The 23,852-nt window shown below is 37.9% G+C and overlaps 1 protein-coding gene across 1 annotated transcript in view; it reads right to left on the bottom strand.

Annotated features, from left to right (window-relative positions):
• Positions 1-23,852, bottom strand: part of CNNM2 (cyclin and CBS domain divalent metal cation transport mediator 2) — a 152,436-nt gene that overhangs the window by 9,246 nt on the left and 119,338 nt on the right. Inside the window, exons 4-7 of the mRNA XM_051981326.1 lie at positions 22,352-22,521; positions 8,286-8,379; positions 6,798-6,863; positions 817-1,001 (exon numbers count right to left, since the gene is read on the bottom strand). Of these exons, the coding sequence (XP_051837286.1) occupies positions 817-1,001; positions 6,798-6,863; positions 8,286-8,379; positions 22,352-22,521 (515 nt within the window). The remainder of the gene's footprint in view (positions 1-816; positions 1,002-6,797; positions 6,864-8,285; positions 8,380-22,351; positions 22,522-23,852) is intronic.

Raw genomic sequence — 23,852 nt, 5'->3', positions numbered from 1 at the left:
AAAATGCAAGCCTAATAATACAGAGGGGAAGATTGATACTTTACATGGGACAAATAAGGACTCCTAAAGGAAAATTCTCCCTGATTTTGTATCAAAGCACAGCAGTTATTTTTTAGGTAAATCCAGGGGCTTCAAGTCTGTTCTCCCTTGTATATAATTTCTCTTGGAAAAAAGCACCTCTTGACGGGATAAATTTGGGTCACTATTCCAAAGGAGACTCAAAATAATACATCCTCTTATATATCTTATCATATTATGTATCAGAAAAGGCTGACTTTTCTCCAGATAAATTTATTTTGTATATTTTATAAAAGGCACAAGAAATTATTTTCCAATCCTTACCCCATTCTAGAAGATGTCAGCCCATCTAATTCCCCAGAGAGCTAGCATTCCCTTTGACCTCCTACCTAGCCCTACAGCATGCCTCCCCCTCCAGTCTACCAAAGGAAAAAGAATCAAGCAAACAAAAACCCACCAGAGCATGCATAAAATGGGCCATGCTGGCCTTCATTTTCTCCTGCTCTCTGGGCCCAATAGACACACACCAATGAGTGCAATATGCAACATCAGAGAGCCAGAGCAGAGTTCCTGGTCTAATCTTTGTCTGCAGGTCACAGCTCTGGACTCATGCTCTATAAACATTTACTGAAATGAACCGCTTCCTTATATGAAAAACCGTATGTTTCCTTTGCTAACTAATTCTAGTTCAAGAAAGGGAAACAATACAGCCTGTCACTATTTTCAGTGACACGAGTCCCCATTAGAGAAGCTTCCTGCTAAATTTTTGTTTCTTAAGCCAGGTCACTATTCTCCTACCTTCACAAACTGAATGTCTGAGAGGGCTCTCACTGAGTAATCAGGGACGTACACTTGAAGAAAAGACGAATTAAGCTGGTTGTTGCTATTCCCTAGTGTTGGGGTCACTGCATCAATCCGGTCACTTCGATTGAGAGAATCAGAATGATTCAAGCCACATGGACGAGGAGGTGACTTGTTTTCAGCTGTGAAAGGAGGTAAAACACACAACTTTAATGGGGTAGAAGTAGCCACGGTAATCAGCTCTTTGTTTTCCAAATGAAACATACCTGTAAATGCACAGACCCAAATGGCTGCAACCAACCTGGCACATCTCATTGGATAATTCACAACTTACAGAACTGGAATCCATTGGCTGCTCTGTGACCTAACAGACTGATGCTGTTGATTTCAACTGCAGAGTAACACGGCAGGCCCTAATCTACGTGAAAGACTACAATGGCCTCCCAGCCGGCTTCTTTAAATGGCCAAAAGACTCTCAAAGAAAGGGCACTTTTCTACTAGAACAAGAGCCCAACTCGACTGAATTAGGACAAGAGAAACTACAGAACAAAGGGCTTTCAGGATGGCAGCTAGGAATCAGATTCTTGGAAACACTTGTGTTTATTAATACTGCGAATGGGATTTGAGGAAATGTCATTGTTAACCATAAATTAATGCTATCCTTCAGAATCATTACAATCAGCTTTTCAGAATTCATCTTAAATTATCACTTTGTATCTTTGCTGAAAGCACTACTTCATAATCCAGCTACTCTCCGCCCTAATCCTATCACACAATTTATGATCCCATGGTATACACTTCCTACAGACTCTCAGGGCTACTATGAAGGCAGGCCAGTAACAAGTTTATTAACAAGTTTTGCTAACTATGTTCCAGGTACAAATACAAACCAAAAGATACTCTCTGCCCTCATAGAGCATACATTCTAATGGGATGAGACAATACACACAAGATAAATTGAAAGTGGCTGGGTGGGAGGGTGAAAGTGTTGAAGTCTAGCAAGTCAGAAGCACAGTCAGGAGGACATGGAGATTGGCCAGATGGACCCTTCCACAAAATGAAGAAGCTCACCACGCCGGGATGGGACCAATTAAGCAGAGTCATGTTCCAGGGTGAGAGTATAGAAGAAGCAAAGTGCTGAAGTCCAGAAAGCCAGCCATAAAGCCAGGAAGAGAATGAAGGCTGAAGAAACCAGAAGTCTTTCTTTAAACAAGGTCTACTTCTGTGCAGGGGAATGGCTTCTGTACTTTTAGACTGGCAGACCTCTCTCATAAGAACAAGTAGAGATAAACTAAGTTCTAAATATTTCTTCTGCTACTGGCTCATAATCATTTTTAGTTTAAAAATAAAATGTAACAGGTACTACTTCAAGAGTTGTTCTTCCACTTTTACATTTCAAATCCAATCCATGTCTGATGACTTCCAGTGCTGGGGAGCCCACTATAGCATTCACTGTTAGAAAGTCATATTTCCCCCTACTTTGGGATCCCTTGGCTTTAGAGCTAAAAATCATCTACTTTAATTTTCTCTTTTTAGTAGGTGAGACCTAGAGGGATTAATTATCTTGTTCAAGGTCTCAGAGGACTTAAGTTAAAGAGCTAGGCTATGCAGCAGGTCTCTGCCCTCCAAACCCAGGTTTCTTCCTACCATACTTGTTCTGCCTTCTTCAGCTAAACAGAATACACTAATACTTTTCCACATGATAGCTCTCCAAATGCCTGAAGGCAGGGAAAGAATTTCCCTCAGGTCATCTTTTTTATTTTTTTTCCAGATAATATATTCAATTTCCTTTTATGACTCTTCACAGGCACTTTTCAGATCTTTTATCAATCTGGACTCCTTTCCTCTGAATTCCATCAATCTGTGAACATTTTTCTTAAAATGAGAAGCCCAGACCTGAATATAGTACTTTAGATGGACACTGGTTGGTGGAAAGAAAGATCCATGATTACAATGAAATAGTCATTTATTTGGCAACCATATTACAATGTTAAGTAATTAAGAACTCTAGATTCTTCTCATATAGACACAGCTGTTAATTACAGGTTTCCACACTTTGTACTTGGAAAATTTTTTTTAAATTTATTTTTTAAGCCAAGGTAGGATTTTAGATTCATTGCTGTTGAATTTCATCTTTCTGGTGTGGGGGTCACTTTTTCACCCTCATTAAAGATCTCAAATCTTTGCTTTTGACTTTCAACAGAATATCCACGTTTTCTAGTTTTATTGCAACTTCATATTTGGTAATTATACTTGTTACATCTTCATCCATGTCATGGATAAAAGTATTTTTAATGGGATAGTGCCAGATATCTTAGAACTCTTTAACATATCACTTTAGGAACTCAGCTTCCCTGTGGAAAATGATCCATGAAGCAATCAATTCAATAAGCAGTTATTAAATGCTTAAGAAGTACCAGGCAATGTGGGGATATAAAGACAAAAATGAAACTTTTTGGCCTTCAGTGAGTTTACATTCAATGCTCTTTGGTTTATGGTTATCCATACAACCATATACATTCACCTTTACCTACTATTATTCAGCCTATTAGTCTATCTCCTTATCTATTGATCACAATAATCTGAAAAAGTTTAATTGAAATCAAGATATACTCTGCCTGCCACATTTTCCTGACTTAATTATATTAAAAGAAGAGAAGAAGCAGCAATCAAGCACAAGAACACAACAAATTAGTTTGGCATAATTTTTTAGTGAACCCATACTGGTACATAGAGGTTAGTGCACAAACCATTTGTTTAGAAATTCATTTGAGAATAACATCAGATTTACCACCCAACAAGTTTTCAGGATATACTCTTTTTTGGAAAAAATCAAGTGATGTAGCCATCTCTGATATTGTCCCTCTTCTTACCACAACTTCTCTTCTGTAAGTTTTTTCAGTACTCTTATATATAATTAATTTGTCAATGGAACTCTGAATTATTTTTAAGTTGATAGGAACTCTCTTACAATCTACATCTTATTACCTCTTCAACATGTTTTTTTCTACCCTTTCTATTTTGAAGATCATTTTTCTTGCTATGGAATAAAGAAGCAAAAGAGGATTTGAATAGTTTTGCCTGAATAAACATGTCATCTACTCGAAACAGTAGTCCTTTTCCTTCCTTGTCCCTGACCCCTCAATAATAATACACATAAATAAAAATTTGCAATTATATAGCCAGAATTTTGTTTTTAGCTCCTTTTATACCCCTTGCATCATACTAACCTTTTTAGTCTCCGTTATATAACCCATAGGGGCAACTTGATGATAAGAGTGAATAGTATCAGGCCTGGAGCCAGGAAGATGCATCTTCCTGTGTCCCAATCTATCATTATCAGTATCTCAGATACTTCCTAACTATGTGAATGAGCAAATCACTTAACTCTGTTTGCCTCAATTTCTTCATCTGTAAAATGAGCTAAAGAAGGAAATGACAAAAACACTCCAATATCTCTGCCAAGAAAATAAGGAAAAGTAGGACATAACTGAAAACAATTGAACAACAAAGAATGTAATTGTGTCTATTGTTTCTCTGAATATTCTGAAATATGCTTCCCTGACCAACTATTGTCAATATTCACCTTCCTTTGGTAGTATGAATTCTGTTATGACACACTCATTTTCTCTAAGATTCTCACTGTTTTCCCAACCAGCAATCTCCTTTTTTATTAGAATTAAATGTCCAGTCTGGATTCACGAAGATGCATCTTTCTGAGACAAATCTATCCTCAGACGTTTCCTATCTTAGTCATTTGACAAATGACTTAACTCTGTTTGCCTGTTTCTTCACTTGTAAAATGAGCTAAAGAATACTATTCTTTTCTTCTCTGTTATTTTTCCTTTGAGTACCTGGGTACTTCCCCCATTGTTGTTACTATTTCCTATGTCAGAATGATTCTCCATAGTATTCCAGAATAGCATTATGTTTGTTAAGTAGTCCAAATTGACTTTTTAATGGAAAGTGTCCAATACCTAGGTTGTAGTCCTAGCAATACAATTTCTTTTGTCATATTCATTTATTCACCAATCTCGTGAATTCTCCCTTCTTCCTGAGGTTCTTCTCTTGGATCACTTATTTCAGACTCCATCCTCTCTAATGAACTAGATAACAAGAGGTATTTCCTAAGTCCTTTTACCTTCTTTTCTATCAGAAAGACCAGATTGTAGTCAATGTTACAAACCTGGTATCATCTTTCAGTCTTTTCCAATTCCAAGAAAACTTGAGGGCTGAATTTCCTAAAATGTGATCATCTTCAAGAGCAATTTAAGTGTCTATCAAAACATACCATAAGGGCTCAGAGTTCTTCCACTCTGTTTTATATAAGTTAATGTTTCAGAGGGAATTCTTTCTTAATGCCTACAAATAGCATTTCAGTGTCCTGCCTAGTAGGGACTTAGTAAATGTTTGTGGAATAAATATAGCATACATTCAGCTTTTAAATATATGGCGAATATATACAACTCAAGAAGGTGCTCACATTTTAAACATTTTGAAAACCAACTAGATATCCTTTTGTAAAAAAAGAAAGAATCCTCTAGAGAATTCTCATACTATACCATACACCCTATATACCATACACACAACATTTGTATTACTGAAGTCCTTGCATCCCAAAATTATTACTGTCATTGGGAAAACGATCTGAGAGACCAAGATATCAAAGTGCTGCATTGCAACTTGAGAGAACAAAGCTAAGAAAATGCCGAGGTCATTAGAATATCAAATTCCAAATAGCATTTTCTTTCTTGGACCCTGCGGAGAAATAGTCATGTCTGCCTCCAAATTTGGCTAAGGGAGAGGGCAGAAGCTGTCTGCATGGGAACCACTCTCAAAACATGATGTGCAATGATGGATTGGAAATGGCAGACATGCCAGCTCCCCTCACAGTATTACTAATTTTTTACCTTTTCAAGTTAAAATAAGCTAAGAGAAACAATGGAGTTAGTGCTATTTCTCTAGCATATTTGCATTCTAGCAAAAAACATTTGAATGTTTTCTCTAGCATTCAAAGAAGCCATGGATTAATACCACTTGCCCCTAATATACCAAACTCTAGTAACAAACACATGAGCTTCTAGGGCAGGTGTGTTTAATTCTGCTCCCAACATCATTATTAAGCATTTTATTGGACAAGGAATGAATGAACACAAGAGACAAATATAAGTTCATATTTTTGCCAGCCTCTAAAATTCTAGAACATAAAGGAAAGCCATGTCATTTTAATTAAAGAAAGATTAAGTCTTTTCCTTTCTTTTTAGCAGCTGGAAACCTTAGCTAGGTATGACCAGAGTCCCCTGCAGGGCACTAATCAGCTGTTTGTTAGGAATGTGCCCAATGCTAATTTCAGAACAAAGCTGGAGAACCCAAGGGAAGTGAGGGGCACTTGGCCAGCAGACAGAACTGATGCTAGAAAACATGTGTATCCTCCTCTTCTGAATGCCAGAAAAAGGAAAGAGGCAAGAGGGTCAACATGCGCCGCAGACAATCTCTAGGACACTGCTCTCTCGGCACAGAAGCACCTTGATTGTTTTTACCAAGTCAGTGCAATGTAACAAGAAGAGCTCACATTTCGGTAGCACTTTAGGGTTTCCACGTTTTCCTGGGTTTGGTGGGCCTTCGGGTTCCTGCACATTCCCCATATGCCATCCATGCCCTTCCCAGAGCCAGGGCTGGATCTGCCCCTCGCTGCTGCTCTGGGAAACAGAATAAGCTAGGGCATCCATTCAGATCAAACAAAGTTTCAAAATGCTTTTCATCCCCTTTCACATCATACTGCTTTGCAGAAATCCCCTCCCCTCTCCCCTGCTCAAGCTCGGCCTAGGTGCTAAAGCGGATCCCTCCCTGGCTAGCTGGGGTCTTTTCTGGAGAGCTCCCTGCACTATCACAGTATCAGCCAAGGCAGAAGGGAGGCAAGGAAGAGGGGGAGGGGGGACCGATGGTGAGCATTAATGAAAAGAAGCATGCAGAGTTACCTGGAGAACCTGCTGCTAACAACTCTGTTCTGTTGACAACAAAGGTACGAGACAGGGACAGAGGAACTGAAAAAGGGAGAGAACAAGGGTGAGATTCTGTCAAAAGTTGGAAGGAAATTTATACTGTTAAGGGAGAAAAGCTGCTTCCTGCTCTCTAGGAATTCAGAAGCATTAATTCCTCCAGAAACACAAAGGACTACATAGTCTCTGTAATAAGGAAGAGACACACACACCCTGCTTTCCAAAAAGAGGAGGAAGAGGAGGAGAAAAAAGCATTCCTTTTCCTCTCCACTAACCCAGAAATCTCTTAAGCCATTAATACTCAATTCCAGTTTAATTTCAAAACATGCTGCTCTGAAGCACTCACAAGCACACCCGGAAGTGCAAGGGGTTACGGTTAGTCCAGCCAACAAACGACCCTATCAGTGAACGAGGCCCAACTGGGACCAGGGACATTCCCAACTCGAGAAAGGAAAACACGGGCATCGGACTTGGCGCTCTGGGGCCGCTCTCCTTCATTTCCCATTTAATTAGCCTCGGTTATAAGTGATCCGACCTGCTACCACTGCACCTCCTTTTTCAGGAGGAGGCAGCTTATAAATCCTAAATAAACAATCCTTACGACCCGCATTTCCCTTTCGTTTAAAGTGATTTCTAGGGAAAGAGAGTCTTCTTCCCCTCCCCTTTCCCTCCGCCTAACCCTCCCTCCCCGCTAAAAGTCTCTCGGCTCCACCCAGGCAGCACCAAGCAACTTGACAAGGCCTTTGCCGACGCTCCCGGGACGGGGACGGCCGGGCTTGGGGCCATCCTTATTTCTCTGTGTTCAGTAATCACTGGCACGAGACAACCAAGCAAGAGTTTTATCTGATTCAAAAAAAAAAAAAAGAAAAGAAAAGCAGGGCTGCTCTTAAAAATCCGTGATCTATCTTCAACTGACTTTTGACATTCAAAGCCCTCATCCTGCTGTAAGGAGACTCTGGGAGGGGCAAGGACCGCGGAGGCTCTAGCCCTAAACGCCCGCGAGCTCGGGCCGCGTCCTCCTCGGTTTGCCAAAAGGGCTGGGTTAAAATAAGTTCCTAGAAACAGTCTCTGAAGCTGGGACGAGCCGCAGGGAGCCGCGGGACCGGGGGTCCCTGCCCCGACTCCCCAGCACCTAGAGAGTGTGGATTTCGGGGCCAGAGCCAGTCCAGCAGGAGCTGCCTGAGGCCGCGTGCTGGGGCTGAGGAAGATAACCTGGAGGAAGGGGCACGTGGCTCGGTCCCCGGGCCGCAGAGTCCCAGGAGCAAAGCGCCCCCGGGAGATCCCCTAGCTCGCCCCGCTGACCTCCCGAGCGTGAGGCTCTGGCCACAGTCCGCACGGTGGCGCCCTAACACCACCTCTAGGACTAGCAAAAGCACGGGAGGCAGCAGGCCAGGGCCACTGCGGACCGAGCAGGGAGGAGCGGCCCTTACGCGGAGCGGGGAGGCTGCGGCTGCCGCCAGCACCTACCTGGAGCCGCCGTGAGCGCCATCACGCCGTAGTAGGAAAAGGCGCTCGCTTCAAACTTCATCCCTTCTTTCCCAGCTTCAACTTCCACTTTCCCCTGTGGGGGAAACACAAGAGGACAGTCTCACAGCCCTGCCCGGTCCCCTCTCTGGTTGGGGGGCAGATTGGAGTCGCCCCCGCCCCCGCTCCCCAGGGAGGGCCACGTGCGGACTCCGCACAACCAAGGGGCTTCGTAGTGAGCCCGATCCCACCGCCCCCGAAGTGATGAGCACCATCTTTAGGTCACTTCCTAGCAGGGTGACTCTGGGCAAGCCAGCAGGCCACTTAACCGCTGTCTGCCTCAGTGTCCTCATCTGTAAAATGGGGATAAGAACAGCAACTACCTACAAGAGTTGTTGTCTGTCTCTTTCGCTCTCTTTCTTCCTCCTCCCCTCTACCCTCTCTCCACCTAGAAAAAGGCCAAGGTTTTTAAAAATGAAATTTAGTTTTATCCACAGCTGTTTGAACTATATAATGAAAGCATCTTCCATTTCTGTCCTTGTCACTACATATACATATATACAGACATATAACTACACATCTACAACTATGTATTGATCCTACCTTCAGTCATATCTTTGTTTATTCATCATTTTAAAGAGAAAAAAAAACCCTTAATTTTCAACAATCTATGTAAAAACGTCTTTTTCCATGCACAAATGACATTCTCAATCCATGGTTGATTTTGAACAGCATTTGTTCTCCTCCTTACAGCACCTAGACTTAGAGACCCCTTCATTTTATAGACAACATAACTAAGGCTAATCGAAATGAAATTACTTGTCCAAAGTCATCTAGGTGGGAAAGGAAGTGCTGGAATTTTAACCTAGGTTCTTCAATTCTAAATCCCTTATTCCCAAGTGTCTCCTGGGAATGAGACATACACTTGGGAAATGCTCTAACTTGAGGCTCTAGAAAAAAGCAAACCAATTCCATCGGCTACAAAGTAGGGATGGCAACTTTGCTGTGGAAGGAACCTGTTCCGGCCTTGATCAAATGATACTAAGGCTTTGTAGTCAGTCCTCCTCCAGACAACCATCTGCATCCTAATTTAGTGCCAGCACCATCAAGATCTCTCTCTCTCTGTTCACAACCAAGCACTGGTAATTTGAGAATGTATCCTTCCAGCAAATGGAGTTCAGCAGAGATGACTCAGCCCGTCTCTTCTCCATCTCCTTACTTACCCTTGTCTATAGCAACCTTTCTGCTAGCTATCTAGCTCAAATTCATTTGGGTGAAAAGTAAAATTCTGGGCCTCTAAAGAAAGGATCAAAAAGACTCCTGCAACCAATGGCATCTGCAAAACAGTTGTCCAGGAAGGAAGGTCTTCCCAGAGTTCCTCCGTTCCCCCCACACATAAACACACCCCTTCCTCATTAAATCTTTTCCCTCTCCCAAGCCCATTCTCAAACTCTGCTTTCTTAAAGTCTTTTTTACTCAATGACAAGCATCCTCTCATTGGCATTCTACAAATATAATCTCTATCACAAACGACAAAAGAGTCAGAGAATGGCAGAGCTAGGAGAGATCTTAGATTGATTTTATATTACAGGTAGAACAGAATCAATCAACATTCATTGAATGCTTATATGCAAGGCTCCATACTAGACAATGTGAAGGGGGAAGGAGGGAAGAGAAACCCTTAACCTCAAGGTACTCAGAATCTCACTGACAAGAATTGTTTTTCCTTCTGGACTTCATGTATTAGGAAGAACATTGACAAAGTGGAGCATGTCAAGAGGAAGAATGGCAGGACAACAGATCAGTGAGCAGCAGACATAGCATATCCTGTCAACATATCATAGACCAACCAACACATACATGTTGGTTAGTTTTGTTCAATGGATTTCTTTTCCTTTCTTTCTTTTTTTTTTTTTTTTAAAACAAAGGATGTGCAGAGGAATATATTAGGAAATGAAGATGATGTTAAAAGATTGCAATAATTTTTTAAAATAAGCATTTATCCAAGTACCACTATTATGCCAGGTATTATACCAATTCTGGGAATACAAAGACAAAAACAAACAGTTCCAGTCCTCAATAATATTCTGTTCAGGTTGTCAGTTGTACTAGTTTACTTTTGAGGGTTTTTTTTTTTTTTTTTTTTACCTCTGAGATGCAACCTATGATCCTATGCCACAAACCAAATATAATAAGATCTTACAAATACCATATGGTCATGTGTGGAAGATACTTAACGAGAGATAGTAATGACTAGAGAAATTCAGGGGAAAGGAAGATCAGGGAAGGTCTCACTGACTATGGAGGATTTGAATTGAGACTTAAAGGATGGGTAGGATTTAGATTGGTAAAGACAAAGGGGAGGGAGAATAATCCTATGGTCTATGAGAATAAACCCTAAAAAGAGAAGTTGGCTAAATAAACTACTACAATTCTAATACAATTAGAATGAGAAATTCTAATAAGGAATAAAAAAGGAAGATGTCTTACAAACTTGAATGTTTTTCTATAACAGGACATCCCAACCTTAGCCACACACCTTCTCCCTGCTTGATACTCTTACTCTATCCCATTTCTAGAATTGCTTAAATATGCCAAGTCCTGATAGCAACTTCTAGCAAGTTTATGGAGAAATCCTTCTTCCTGCTCTTGTTTAAAGACCATTAGGCTTGAAGATCTCTGGCGATATCCCCAATTTTATCTCTTTGCTGTTCTTCATCCCACCATAGACTCTTTAAATCAGCTGGGGAAGAGAGGGAGACAGGAAGGTGGTGGTCTTTTAGCTTTAACAATGCCTCAGTTTTCTGTTTTGGATTGTTATGTTTTGGGGAAGGGTTTTGCTCACTTTGGGATTTCCATAGTTAAGCCAAATGGTTATCCCTATATTACCACATCTAAAAGAGCAGGGAGGTGGTGCAGTAGGTAGAGTGCCAGACTTGCAGTAAGGAAGATATGAATTCAGATCTCACACATTTACTAGCTATGTTATTCCAAGAAATTTAGACTATCTGGCCTCTCTCTGCCATAGTTTCTTCATTTGTAAGATGGGAATATTATTAATACGTACCTTATAAGAAATGAGATAACATGTGTAAAGCATATTGCAAATCCTGAATTCCTATATAAATGCTATTACTACTGCTGCTTCTTTCAGCACTGATTGGTTCATCTAATTCTTCTCTGAAGCCTTTTAAAAAATCTTAGTAATGAACCACAGTATGTCTACCTATGGGGATCTAAGTGTTTAAGTGTTTACATGGGGAACTTTCTGATGAACTTGGATTTTATTTTTATTGAATCTTGTGTTTTTATTTATTTCCTTTATTTCCAAATATGTTTCTTTTCCTGCCCACACCTAGAGGGTCGTTTTAAAAAAGAAGTTCAGAAAAACCAACCAACATCAACTGGGTCTGACAAGATTTGAAATATTCCATACATACATTCCTCTATCTCTGCAAAGAATGGTGGGGAGGGGGAGAAATCTATTTTCTCAGCTCTTTCTCCTACACCAAGTTTAGTTGCCATAGACTATTCAGTTGTTTGTTTGTTTTTTAATTCGATTTTAAAAGAACATCTAGATAAAAGAGAATGGTACATAACAATGAATTCACAAGTGGAATGGAACTGGAATTGTGTATAGAATGCTTAAATCCTGAATGAGTTAAAGCTTATAAAAACCACTAAAGCCACAAAAATACTTCTAGAATTATGTTCATCAAGAAAAGTAATAACAAAGGAATAGGCCTGCTATTTGGGCTAGGTGGGATTATATTAAAAAGTGACAGAGTAAAATCACAATAACCTAGCTGCTATTTTCTCTTTAAAAAAAAAAAAAAAGTTCAGTCTGAAAACAAAAATTTTTAACAGTGAACTCAAGATAAGGAGATAGGAGACAGCTGTTTTAATGAGTTCAAGTCACCTGGCTCAGACAAATTACATATTAGAGTACTGAAATTGCTGAATTGCTATCTGCGATTTTTGAGGAATGGTGAAAATTGAAGCAATGTACTGGAATTGGACATGGGAAACAATCCAATTTTCAAAAACAGCAAGAAAGTGGTAGATTTTGCTCACTGTAGATATATAGGTAAGACTAATGTCCAGATGTCAATGCTTCAATGTATCCATGATTTCAGTTGGATAATAAATATAAGATAGATGACAATAAGGAAGATGTGTTGTTTTTTCATGTAGTGTCAAAGTGTCAAGGGATGAGAAGAATTTTAAAATGAGACAGCAGTCAATTTCTACACAATATTAAGTAAAATGTAAACTAAAAAGGGACTAGAATGGATAAATCTTGAAAAATCTAGTTTCACTAGAATTAATGAGGAAGAAGCCATAGTTTAAGGAGCAATGAAGAGTTGGGGTGATGAAGACACTAGAGGAGGGGGAGATTCAAGGGCACAAGTACAAGAACTAGCTGTGGAAAGGAAGATGGTTCCCTCCTTGAGATGTAAAGAAAGAAAAGCCAGAACAATTAATGTCAAGATATTTAAGATGTAAAGAAAAGATAGAGACTGTTCATCCAAGACAACCTTGGTTTTTTCACTTCTCTCTTCCTTGGTTAATTGCTGTTTTATCACTCCTTATTTTGCTGAGGAAAATAGCCAATTACTTCCCATGGAAGAATTAAACATTACATAAAGGTTCCAGGTTCCATAATATTTCATATGGAAGAATATACATATTCTTGAGTATGGACACATGAGGACATTAGTCCCTAGCCTCTCCACCTCCAAGTTCTCTCTGACAGCACAGAGTACGCTCCTTTTCCAGAAGCAGTAGCTACCTTATCCAGAGGGAACAGGCCTCCTTTTACCCAGTCTGACGTTTGTACTTTCTTAGAATGGTGACAATGAAGAAAACTTGCATCTTGCAGCTACAATGCTGCTTGAGGGCCACATCCCAAACCACCAAACTGGGGATGTGAGCAGGGAATCAGGAGCTTACAATGAAGAAAACTTGGTGTTATTCTTAGATACTGCAAACCTGCAAAGAAAAAAAAAAGAACTGGGGCTCTGGTAAGAAAAGTCACTGTTTGTTACTGAGTATACATTTTATAGTGAAAGGAAACTAGTCCAACACCTTAATGTCCTTTGTTGATAAAACTTTCCCTTTTTCTTTTCATTTGAAAAAATATGACTATCTCTGTGTCAAAGATGATTAATTAAATTCACAAACCTCACTTCTATTTATATTTCTATTCTCTGTCAATTAACTGAGGAACTTTTCTTCTACTTAAATTCATAAAAAAAAAAGCTGAAATTGAGTTTGAATTTTAGAAATGTGTTTTAAACTCTATTATATTTTCCTTAATATAACTCCAAGAATCCAGAATCAACAAACATTTTCATATGAAAATTTTTCTGACTAAAACAGAAGGTTATAGACAATTAGTCCTGAGATTTCAAGTAAATAATGAAACATAATTAGTTAGTTAACAGATTCTTCACCACTGTAAAGATAATATGCAGGACTTGAGTTCAAATTTGACTTTAGACAATTACTAGTGACCCTGGTCAAGTCACTTAATTCTGTTTGCCTCAGTTTCCTCATCTATAAATGGAACTGGAGAAGGAAATAGCAAACTGCTCCAATATCTCTGTCAAGAAAACCCCAAATAGGATCACGAAGAGTTGGATAAAATTAATCCACTAAATAACAATAAAACATGATAATCACTATCACCATAATCATGATAAATACTGGCTATAATTCTATATTAAATCTGTGCAAAAAGCATCATTGTGGATAAAACACAAACCCATTGATTCAGCTCTCAAAGAAGGGACAGTGTTTGTTAGGTTGAGGTTTTTAAGTTGTTTACAAAAAGGGCCGAAAGGAGCAGGGTGGGAGGATAGCCTGTGCAGAAGGAGAGGTCAGAGGGTCAATGTACTCAGATTGTGATCATATCATAATCTAAAGAAAAGAGAACTCTTATAGGTTCTGACATTTTCTAATTCTAATTTCTAATGTTCAGATTGTGTGTTTGTTTCCAATTTTGCTTCATATAATGTATTTCTTAGCTGTTAGTAAAGGCTATAAAATGCTCAGATTAGAAACAATCTTTAGATTTAAGTCCTACTATTCCATGAACTCAGCTTAAGCTAAACTCACTTTCTAAGAGAATATTTCAGAAAGAATATTTCAGAAAGTTTTAATTATATATATTTTTAAATAAGCAAAAATCCATCTTTTCCTCATAAAACTCAACCTTCCCCATTGAGGACTAAGTAAAAATAAAACTGTGTCACAAACATGTAGTTAAGCAAAGAAAATAGCATTATTTGGCCTTCATGTATCCAGAGAAACACATCCCATTTGATACTCTGCACCCTTCAGCTCTCTACCTGGAGGGGGCTCCCTAAGGAGTCAAGGACAGAGCTCCAATTTGGCCACAGAGACTGGCAAGCCACGGGGTCTTCGGCAAGTCGCCTCTCCTCCTGTTTGTCCTCGTTTCCTCAGCAGCAGCACCTACCCCACAGGGCTGTTGTGAGGACTAAATGAGATAATATCTGTACTCTGAAGGGCCTGGCACATCACACGAATGCTGCTTCACCCACACTCCTCTCTGGAGGTGGGGAGCATAGGTCACCATTAGTCCTGGGCCAGAGCATACAGTCATGATGATAAGATCTTGTTCCTCGTTCTTTCAAACTTGGTTTTCTTTACTATATTGATGTTCTGGGTCTGTTCTCTTCCCTCTGCATCAGTTTACTGAAACCACCCCTTTTCATTTCTTAAAGCACAATCATTTTCCATGATATTTATATGCCACTGCCATTCCCCCATTTCATAAACATGTCTTCAGATTCCTATTTTTTCCATCTCAAAAAAATTATAAATATTTTTACACATCCTTAGAGTTCATCTTAAACAAAATTTTGTTTAAGACTAAGCCCTCTCTAAACTACCTTTCTTCCAATTCTCCTTTTCCCTTCTCCATGTTGTATGTCTTTTTCCTTTTTTGACCAATTCAGATGAGGAAGCCATTCCATCCATCACTATCATCCTACTCCTGGTTTTTTATAGATGTCAACTTGCATACCTAATAATGTGGGATAATTTTCCCTAATCTTTCTCTTCCTCCTCTACTATTTCAAATGCATTCCTCTTTCCTTCTTCCATTCTTCTCTTAAGATTACGAAGCAGAAGAGAATCACTCCTAGGCCTTCAGTCTACTCCCTCTATGACCTCTGATGGTGATAAGGTTCAGTGAGGAACACAGCTATCATTTTCCCTATATTAGAAAATAAGCAATTTATCCTTGTGTAGTCCTTTTTCACTTCGATTGTGATTACTTTTTTATGTTTCTTTTAACTCTTGTATTTGATTTCAAAGTTTTTCCATCAGGAATGTTTGGAGTTCTCTACTTCATTAAAGCCATTCTCTCTGCCCCCAATCATCACCCTTGTAGCATTATATTTAGTTTTACTACATAAATTATTCTTGGACATGAACTCATATCCTTTGCCTTCTACAGTATAGTATTCTATGTTCTGTATTCCTAGATACTAATGACTGCTAAAGTCATATGGGAACCTTAGTGTCGCATTTTCTCTGGCTGCTTGCCACATTTTTTTTTCCTTTCACTTGGAAAACTCTGGAATTTGGCTAAAATGTTCTCAGGAGTTGACATTTTGAAGTTGCTTTCTTTTTTTTTTTTAAATAACTTTTTATTGATTTATTGATCATTGAATCAATAATTAAATCAATTGAAAATTGATTTATTGATAAATAACTTTTATTGATACCCATGCCAGGGTAATTTTTTACAGCATTATCCCTTGCATTCACTTCTGTTCTGATTTTTCCCCTCCCTCCCTCCACCTCCTCCCCTAGATGGCAAGCAGTCCTTTACATGTTGAATAGGTTACAGTATATCCTAGATATAATATATATGTGCAGAACTGAACAGTTTTCTTGTTGCACAGAGAGATTTGAATTCAGAAGGTATAAATAACTCGGGAAGAAAAACAAAAATGCAAGCAGTTTATATTCATTTCCCAGTGTTCTTTCTTTGGGTGTGGCTGCTTCTGTCCATCTTTGATCAATTAAAGCTCTCTTTATCGAAGAGATCCATTGAAGTTGCTTTCAAGAGGTTACTAGTAGATTCTGTTTTCACTTTGCCTTTGGTTCCAACACATCTGGACAGTTTTCTTTTAAAATTTTCTGAAATGTGATGTCTAGACACTTTGTTTGGTATTCAGATAATCCAATGAGTCTTAAACTGTTTTTCCTTGACCTGTTTTCTAGGTTAAGCTGTATTTGCAATGAGACACTTTATATATTTTCTTCTACTTTGTTCAATCTTTTCATTATATTTGAATATTTCTTTTCTTAATGAGTCACTGACTTCCATTGGTCCATTTTAATTTTCAAGGACTTTGATGCTTGCTTGGACCAAAATGGCAATTCCCTTTCTAATTATTTCTTTTAAAGTTCTTAATTTTTCTCTTCCAATTTTCCTTTCATTTCATTGATAAAATATTTTTAAATTAAAAAGAACTTTTTTTCCTTCAGCTCTTCCCAAATGCTTGTTGAACTCTGTGACCAAGGTATATTTTTCTTTGCTTTGCTTGTAGATACTTTGGAATCATTCTCTTCTAAGTTTGTATCTTGAAAATCCCAGTCACCACAATAACTTTTTATGGTGGGATTGTTTTGGGTTTTTACTTGCTAATTCTTCCAGCTTTCTTCTTGATTTCTGACTTGATGTTAGTGCTGTTCTGTGCATTTCTAAAGGGAATGTCTGGGCTGGTCTTGATCCTACATTCTTAGGGGGTTCAATGTTGTGTTGCTCCAGAATCTCAGAGACAGTTCAGACTGAGTTCCTACAAACTTTCAGTAATAATAATAATAGCTAACATTTATATAGTAATTATTATGTACCTGACACAGGGGAGCAAAATCTGATTGTTACTTTCTTGTCTAAGCTCTGGGAGATCCTGACCTGGGTGGTTTCAGTCTGAGAAATGGTAGATAGTGGCCAGACTCAGCCAATGTCAGCCAGCTGGGAAGTTCTGCTAGTTCAGAGGAACACAACTGCCAGCTTCCCTTTGGTCTGGAATTCTTGCTCTGGTTATTCATCTCCACTAGCTTTTGAGTCCCACAGCTTCTGCTTGTTTCTGAATCTGCCTTTTTCTTGATGTACCATCTTTGGCTTCCCTAGATAGGAATACTAATCCCAGTCCCCATGATTTAGAACTGGGTAATGGGCAACCAAGCTTCTAGTTGGCACCAGTCCCTGTTGAAATGGTCTGGTACGGCTCTGGAGATAACTTGGGAAGGTTCTGGGATCCCTGTTTTTTCAAGTAAATAGATCCTCCTTACACTAGAATGCATGTAGTACTCCAGACAGACCCATTCCCCAGGGTTTCTTTCTATTCTGGTCTAGGCTAGAAAAATGACTCACTATAACTTTGTTTTGGATTTCCCCATCGGGATTTGATCTTATGTGCCTGTTTGGAAGAAGTGGTTTGTTGTATTTTGGGGCTGGTTTGGTTTTTTTTTGTGGGAGAAGAGGGAGCTCAGTGCTTCCTTCTATTCTACCATCTTGTTCTACCTCTTGAAAGTAATTTCTAGTACTTTGCAGGTTCTTCAAGCTGTTAGTTATCCTGAAAGAGTTAAGATCACCCAATTATATTATTTTAGAGCCAGCACCAACTTAGCACTCATTGCTAGGAAGACTTCTTAAACAAAAACATACCCATTTAATAAAATCCCATAGCATTATCAATATGAATCAGAAAATGGAAAGTTTGTTAGGAATACTTACTAAATATTTTACTAAAAGGATAATGTTTATTAATGAGAGAAATTACTGGACAGAGATTTAAGAACGTGGCTACTATGTTGTGAACTGATCCAAACATTCTGAAAAGCAATTTGGAACAATGTTCAGAGAGTTATAGAATTGTGCATCTCTTTTACTTAGCAATACAACTACTAGATCTGTATCCCAAAGAGATTTTTTTTAAGGAAAGGAATATATTTGAAGAAAAATAATTATAGCAGTTCTTTTTGTGGTGACAAAAAATTGGAAACTGAGGGGATATCTTTTAATTAGGGAATAACTGAACAAGTTGTGATATATAATTGTAATAGACTATACTGTGGCATAAGAAATGACAGGCAGGATGGTTTAAGAAAAACCTGGAAAGACATACATGAACTGATACAAAGTGAAGTGATAGAACCAGGAAAACATTGTATACAATAACAACAATAATGACAGGCAGGATGGTTTAAGAAAAACCTGGAAAGACATACATGAACTGATACAAAGTGAAGTGATAGAACCAGGAAAACATTGTATACAATAACAACAATAATGACAGGCAGGATGGTTTAAGAAAAACCTGGAAAGACATACATGAACTGATACAAAGTGAAGTGATAGAACCAGGAAAACATTGTATACAATAACAACAATATTGTATGATGATCAACTGCAATGACTTAAATTATTCTCAGTAATGCAATGATCCAAGATAATTCCAAAGGACTCATGATGAAAAATGCTATCCACTTCCAGAGAAAGAAGTGACAGTGTCTCAATGTAGACTGAAGTATACTATTTTTCATTTTCTTTCTTTGTCTGTATTTTCTAATATGACAAATATGGAAATATGTTTTGCATGATTGCGCATGTATAACCTATATCAAACTGCTTATAATCTCAGGGTTGGGAGGAAGGGAAGCAGGGGGAGAATTTGGAACTCAAAAATTTTCAAAATGCATGTTTTGAAACATGTTAAAAATGTGTTTACATTTAATTGGGAAGAATAAAATACTATGTTGTGGAATGTTACTGCTCTATAAGAAACGATCAGCAGGATGATTTCAGAAAGTCCTGGAGAAGCTGACATGAATTGATGTTAAGTGAAATGAGTAGAACCAAGAGAACATTGTACATAGCAACAAGATTATGTGATGATCAACTCTGATGGATGTGGCTCTTTTTAACAATGAGATGATTCAGGCCAGTTCCAATATGGATGAAACAGAGAGCCATCTGCATCCAGAGAGAGGACAGGGGGGACTGAATATGGATCACAACATAGTTTTTTCCACATTTTTTGTTGTTTACTTTTTTCTTTCTCATTTTTCCTTTTTTATTTGATTTTTCTTGTGCAGCATGATAAATGTGGAAATATGAAAAGAATTGCATTATATATGTTGGATTACTTGCTCTCTATGGGAGGAGATGGGGGAAGAGAGGAAGAAAAATTTGGAACACAAGGTTTTGCAAGAGTGAATGTTGAAAACTATCTTTGCTTATATTTTGAAAATTAAAATATTACTAAAAATAAATAAATTCATTCAAAAAAAGAGAATAAAATGTTATTCAAAAAGAAAAGAAAGCATAACTACTTTATAAGAATTTCACGTGTACATCAATAAAACAAGAAGTATCAAGGTGTGGTAGATGGAGGGCTGGATTCAGAGAGCCAGGGAGACTTAGCTTCAAACCCGATCTCTCATACATATTACTTCTGAGACCATAAGCAAGTAAGTCACTTAACCAAGTTCCCTAAACTTGAAGATCACAGGCAACTGGAGGTGAACTGACTCTGTTTTGAAATTTTAAGAGGGGAAAGAGAAGTGAGGGTAAAATGAATACACTTGTGTAGAAAGGAAGAAGAGGTTGAAACTTGCTCTCTCACAATTGGGATATATGAGAAGAATATACAAAGATGGACAAAAGGGTGGAAAGAATGGGTTACCATGCATCAGACAAAGGAGAACTGAATAGACACATACAGTTTTATGCAAAAACACATCAAATTCCAGAGGGATGGGAGGCAGAGATAAGAATGATGATGATATTGGAAATAGAATAACCCCAAGGAAAACTAATTACTTGATCCTGAAGCAGGGTAAAAAGCAAAGAATCAGAATTTGAGTGAGTACCTACCAATTGAGGAAAGCTGAACAACCTGTATGTAATGGAATATTATTGTATTATAAGAAATGACAAAAAAGATGACCGCAGAAGAAGCCTGGATAATATAAGCTGATATAGAATGAAGTGTGCAGAAGTAAGAGAACAAATCATACAGGTATAACAACATTGTAATTGTAATTTGAAAAACTTCCTATCAGTGCAATGAAACATTTTGTCTTTAGGGGTCATATAATTAAGCATGTTATCCACCTCCTGACAGAGTAGTTGATGGACTCAAGGTACAGAAAAAGATATACATTTTTGGATACATTCAATGTGTAATCTAGTTGTTTTGTGTTTTTTTTTTTAATTGTAGTTATATGTTATAAGAGGTATTTTTTCCTCTAAGTTTTTAATTAGAAGAGGGGATGGAAGGAATGATAATGCCAAAGAAAGAGCACTACTGAAACATTTTTAAATTCATAGAAAGGAAGAGAAAGAAGCACAAACAGGATAGTTTTGAAACAACTTGTGGAATTATTATATACTTTTTATTTAAACCAAGTTGTACCACATGGAGGTTCAAAGTTTCATACACAAATTCTCTTTTTGTGCTCTAGTATGGATATAGAAATGATCCTTTTGGGTTTTTGAGTTCATAATGAAAAATTAGAATTTGAAAAGTAACAAGTCCAGAATCCATTTCCCCCTCCCAAAAATCAACAAAGCAAAATCAATATGGATTACATTCAAGGCATAGACGCAACTCCATATGTAAGATTGGATAATAAAACAGCACTTATGAAAATGAAATCCTAATTATAGGTAGAGGATAGAAAAACAATGAATAGCTATTTTGTTTAACACTACAGAGATTCACAAAACTAAAGGGCTCTTTCTAAACAGTAAATTGACTTTCACCATTATTCATATTTTCTCTCTATTTCAGAGTAGCAGCTACTACACTACCTAAGGAATTAATGGTTTGCTTTGCTCCCTCACTATAGTTAATTTAACAGAATTTCCAAAGGCTGTCAGTTTGAAACTTCTATATCTCTAAAGGAAAACAAATATACATTTAGAATTTAAGGGTGAACCAGAACTGCAGCTGGAATAGCTAGGTAACTACAGAGTTACAGACCCTCTAAACTGAGGCATCACAGGAAAGCTTTATGAAAATTACAGGTTCTCTCTTAAATGCAGCATTTTTTAGGGTCATTCATTCCCTGTTTGTGCAAAAGATCACAAATGGATACAATTCTAATTTTCCTAACCAGAAGAAAAAGCTTATTTAAGAGTTATTTCAAAAAAACCATTCCTGCTTCTGAAAGATGATTTTGGTCCCTGAATTTAATTTTCATTTCTCACTCCTATTTTATCTGCTCTAGAATGCAACAAACCATGACCCAGAAATTAGAAAACCACATTAGACAGTGAAGCTGCACAGAAAATCTTTCAAATGTTGTAAAAATGGCCCAAATCAATTGGGTCAATAAGACAGAGCTGTAGGACAATTTATTCAAAATACTCACTCACATGCTGCTCTAGGCTAAATGTTTCTTCAGCCAACCAGGTTGTTGTGTACACTAGCACATCATCTCATCAAACATAGGCCCAGGTGAATCCATCTTCCCACTTTAGAGCAAATTTCTTAGAGCTAGAGCAGGTCATGTCACAATGAAGCTAGAGCAATATCATCATTATTTTCAAAGTGAAGGGGGCAAGGGATTAGAGAGTATGTAGGAATCACCAAGGAAAAATCAGGTATATTGGATTATAGTAGAGATAAGAAAAAAGGCAATAAGATCTCTTTGGAATGCATGAAAACCAAACTCTTAATGTTTGGGCAATTCTGGTCAAATTGGATCAATTGCATTTACTTTCTGAAATTCTTCAGCAAGTTCAACCATATGAAATATTCAGTACTTTTTATAAATAAGAGTCTTCCAGTCAAAGATTTACTGACATTACTTTTTCCTAGAGCTATTTGCAGAGAGGAACAGAGAAATGAAAATTGGGATATCACTTATAGCTTCTCATAGCTAAGATCAAGTTGAAGCAGGAGATGGGAACACTGGTTCTTGTTTGTCTAGAATAAGCTTATTTTAAAAGCCTCATCAGATGCAAGGAAAGAAGGATGCCAAAAGAGAAATTACTTTTAAATAATTCTTCTGACCTGCAAAATGAGAACGAAGTAGTCTACAGGTTTGTTTCGCTGGTAGAGGTAGTATTCTGGGGCTTTCTTGTTCTTCTCATCATACTTCAGCTCCTGGATGACATTGGGATGTTTTAGCAGCCTTAGAAGGATCTTCTCTGACATCTGGGACGGGCTAAATGCTTCTACTTCTACAGATATAAACACAACTTGATATTACATTTTGAATGTGTGGAAAGAAAGAGTAAACTAATGTGAGTAAAAAGAGATCATGGATGCAAAATGATACATTAATATATTAATGAAATTTCTGCTTGTTGATCCACTAAGGGCTCGATCACCTAGGTCCTGGGACAATTAGAAAAAAACTGAATTCTCTTATGTTCAATTCCATTCTTTTTTTTTTTTTTTTTTACCATCCTGATTCATTCATTAATTTTCATTTTCACAAAAAGCACCTGACTTCCCAGTTAAGAGAAAAAGATTATTAACCAGAAGCAGCCTCCCTGATCCTTAGCACACCTTTCCCTGAGCCATAAGACAATGACCTAGAAGAACACAGGTCAAGGCCAAGAACTTAAAAATACAGGATTAGCCTCTACCTCCCTCTGTGTATCTGTCTCTTTTCTTCTCTCCCTTGCCTTTTTCCTCTCCTCTCTTTCTTCTTTTTTGTTCTTTTCTCTCCGCCTTTCCTTTGTCTTTCTTCCCACATTTTTTCACCTCTCTCTCTTCCTCACTCTCTCATACACCCACAAATACAAGATGATATCAGAATATCATTTTCACAATTTTTCCTTCTTTTGACATTACTAGAAATAAAAATGTAGAGGCATAGAGGCTCACAAAGGCTCACATATAACCACAATCTAATATGCATTCAACTTATGATTTTAAAAAAATCATAATTGTTATTGCAGTTGGGAAAAATGTGGTTTCATTATAAATGGCATGAATATCAATTACTAACTTCTGAGGGCTGTATTTGACTGGGCCTACAACACAAACTAAAAGTCAGATAATGAACAATTTTATTTGCTTTCATTTTGAATAATGGTTCCTAGATGGCAGAGAACACTGTTATGAGAACTTCAAAAATGCAGAACGATAATGAGTTAAGCTTGTTGTTTGTTCTTTTCTTAAACCAAAAGAATATGTATGGAAATTTCAAACACAAAAATTGTGAATCCCATTTTTCTTCTTTTCAAAATATTTCCCAGCACACTGTGTGCTGACAGACGTGGATGTAGTCTTCGAAGGAGTCGCTAGGCAGAAAGTGTCAGTACCAGTTAGAAAGGTTAGCTAGATAGACAAAGCTCACCCTTCCCCTAAGGGGCCACTGCGGGAGCACAGGAATGGTCTTTTTGGTGTTTTCAACCTTGACCTCTCTGCATCAGTCAGTGCCGGCTATATTGATGGATTGGATAACATGACTATTCACCTAATGGAAACTGATTTAATTTGCTGATTTGTTTTGAAGAGGCCATCAAGAAATCCATGTAAAAGATTTGAAATTCTTGTTTTC

The sequence above is a fragment of the Antechinus flavipes genome, chromosome 2 (assembly GCF_016432865.1).
Source record: "Antechinus flavipes isolate AdamAnt ecotype Samford, QLD, Australia chromosome 2, AdamAnt_v2, whole genome shotgun sequence".
Taxonomy (NCBI): Eukaryota; Metazoa; Chordata; class Mammalia; order Dasyuromorphia; family Dasyuridae; genus Antechinus; species Antechinus flavipes.
This window is presented reverse-complemented; position numbering and strand designations above follow the sequence as displayed.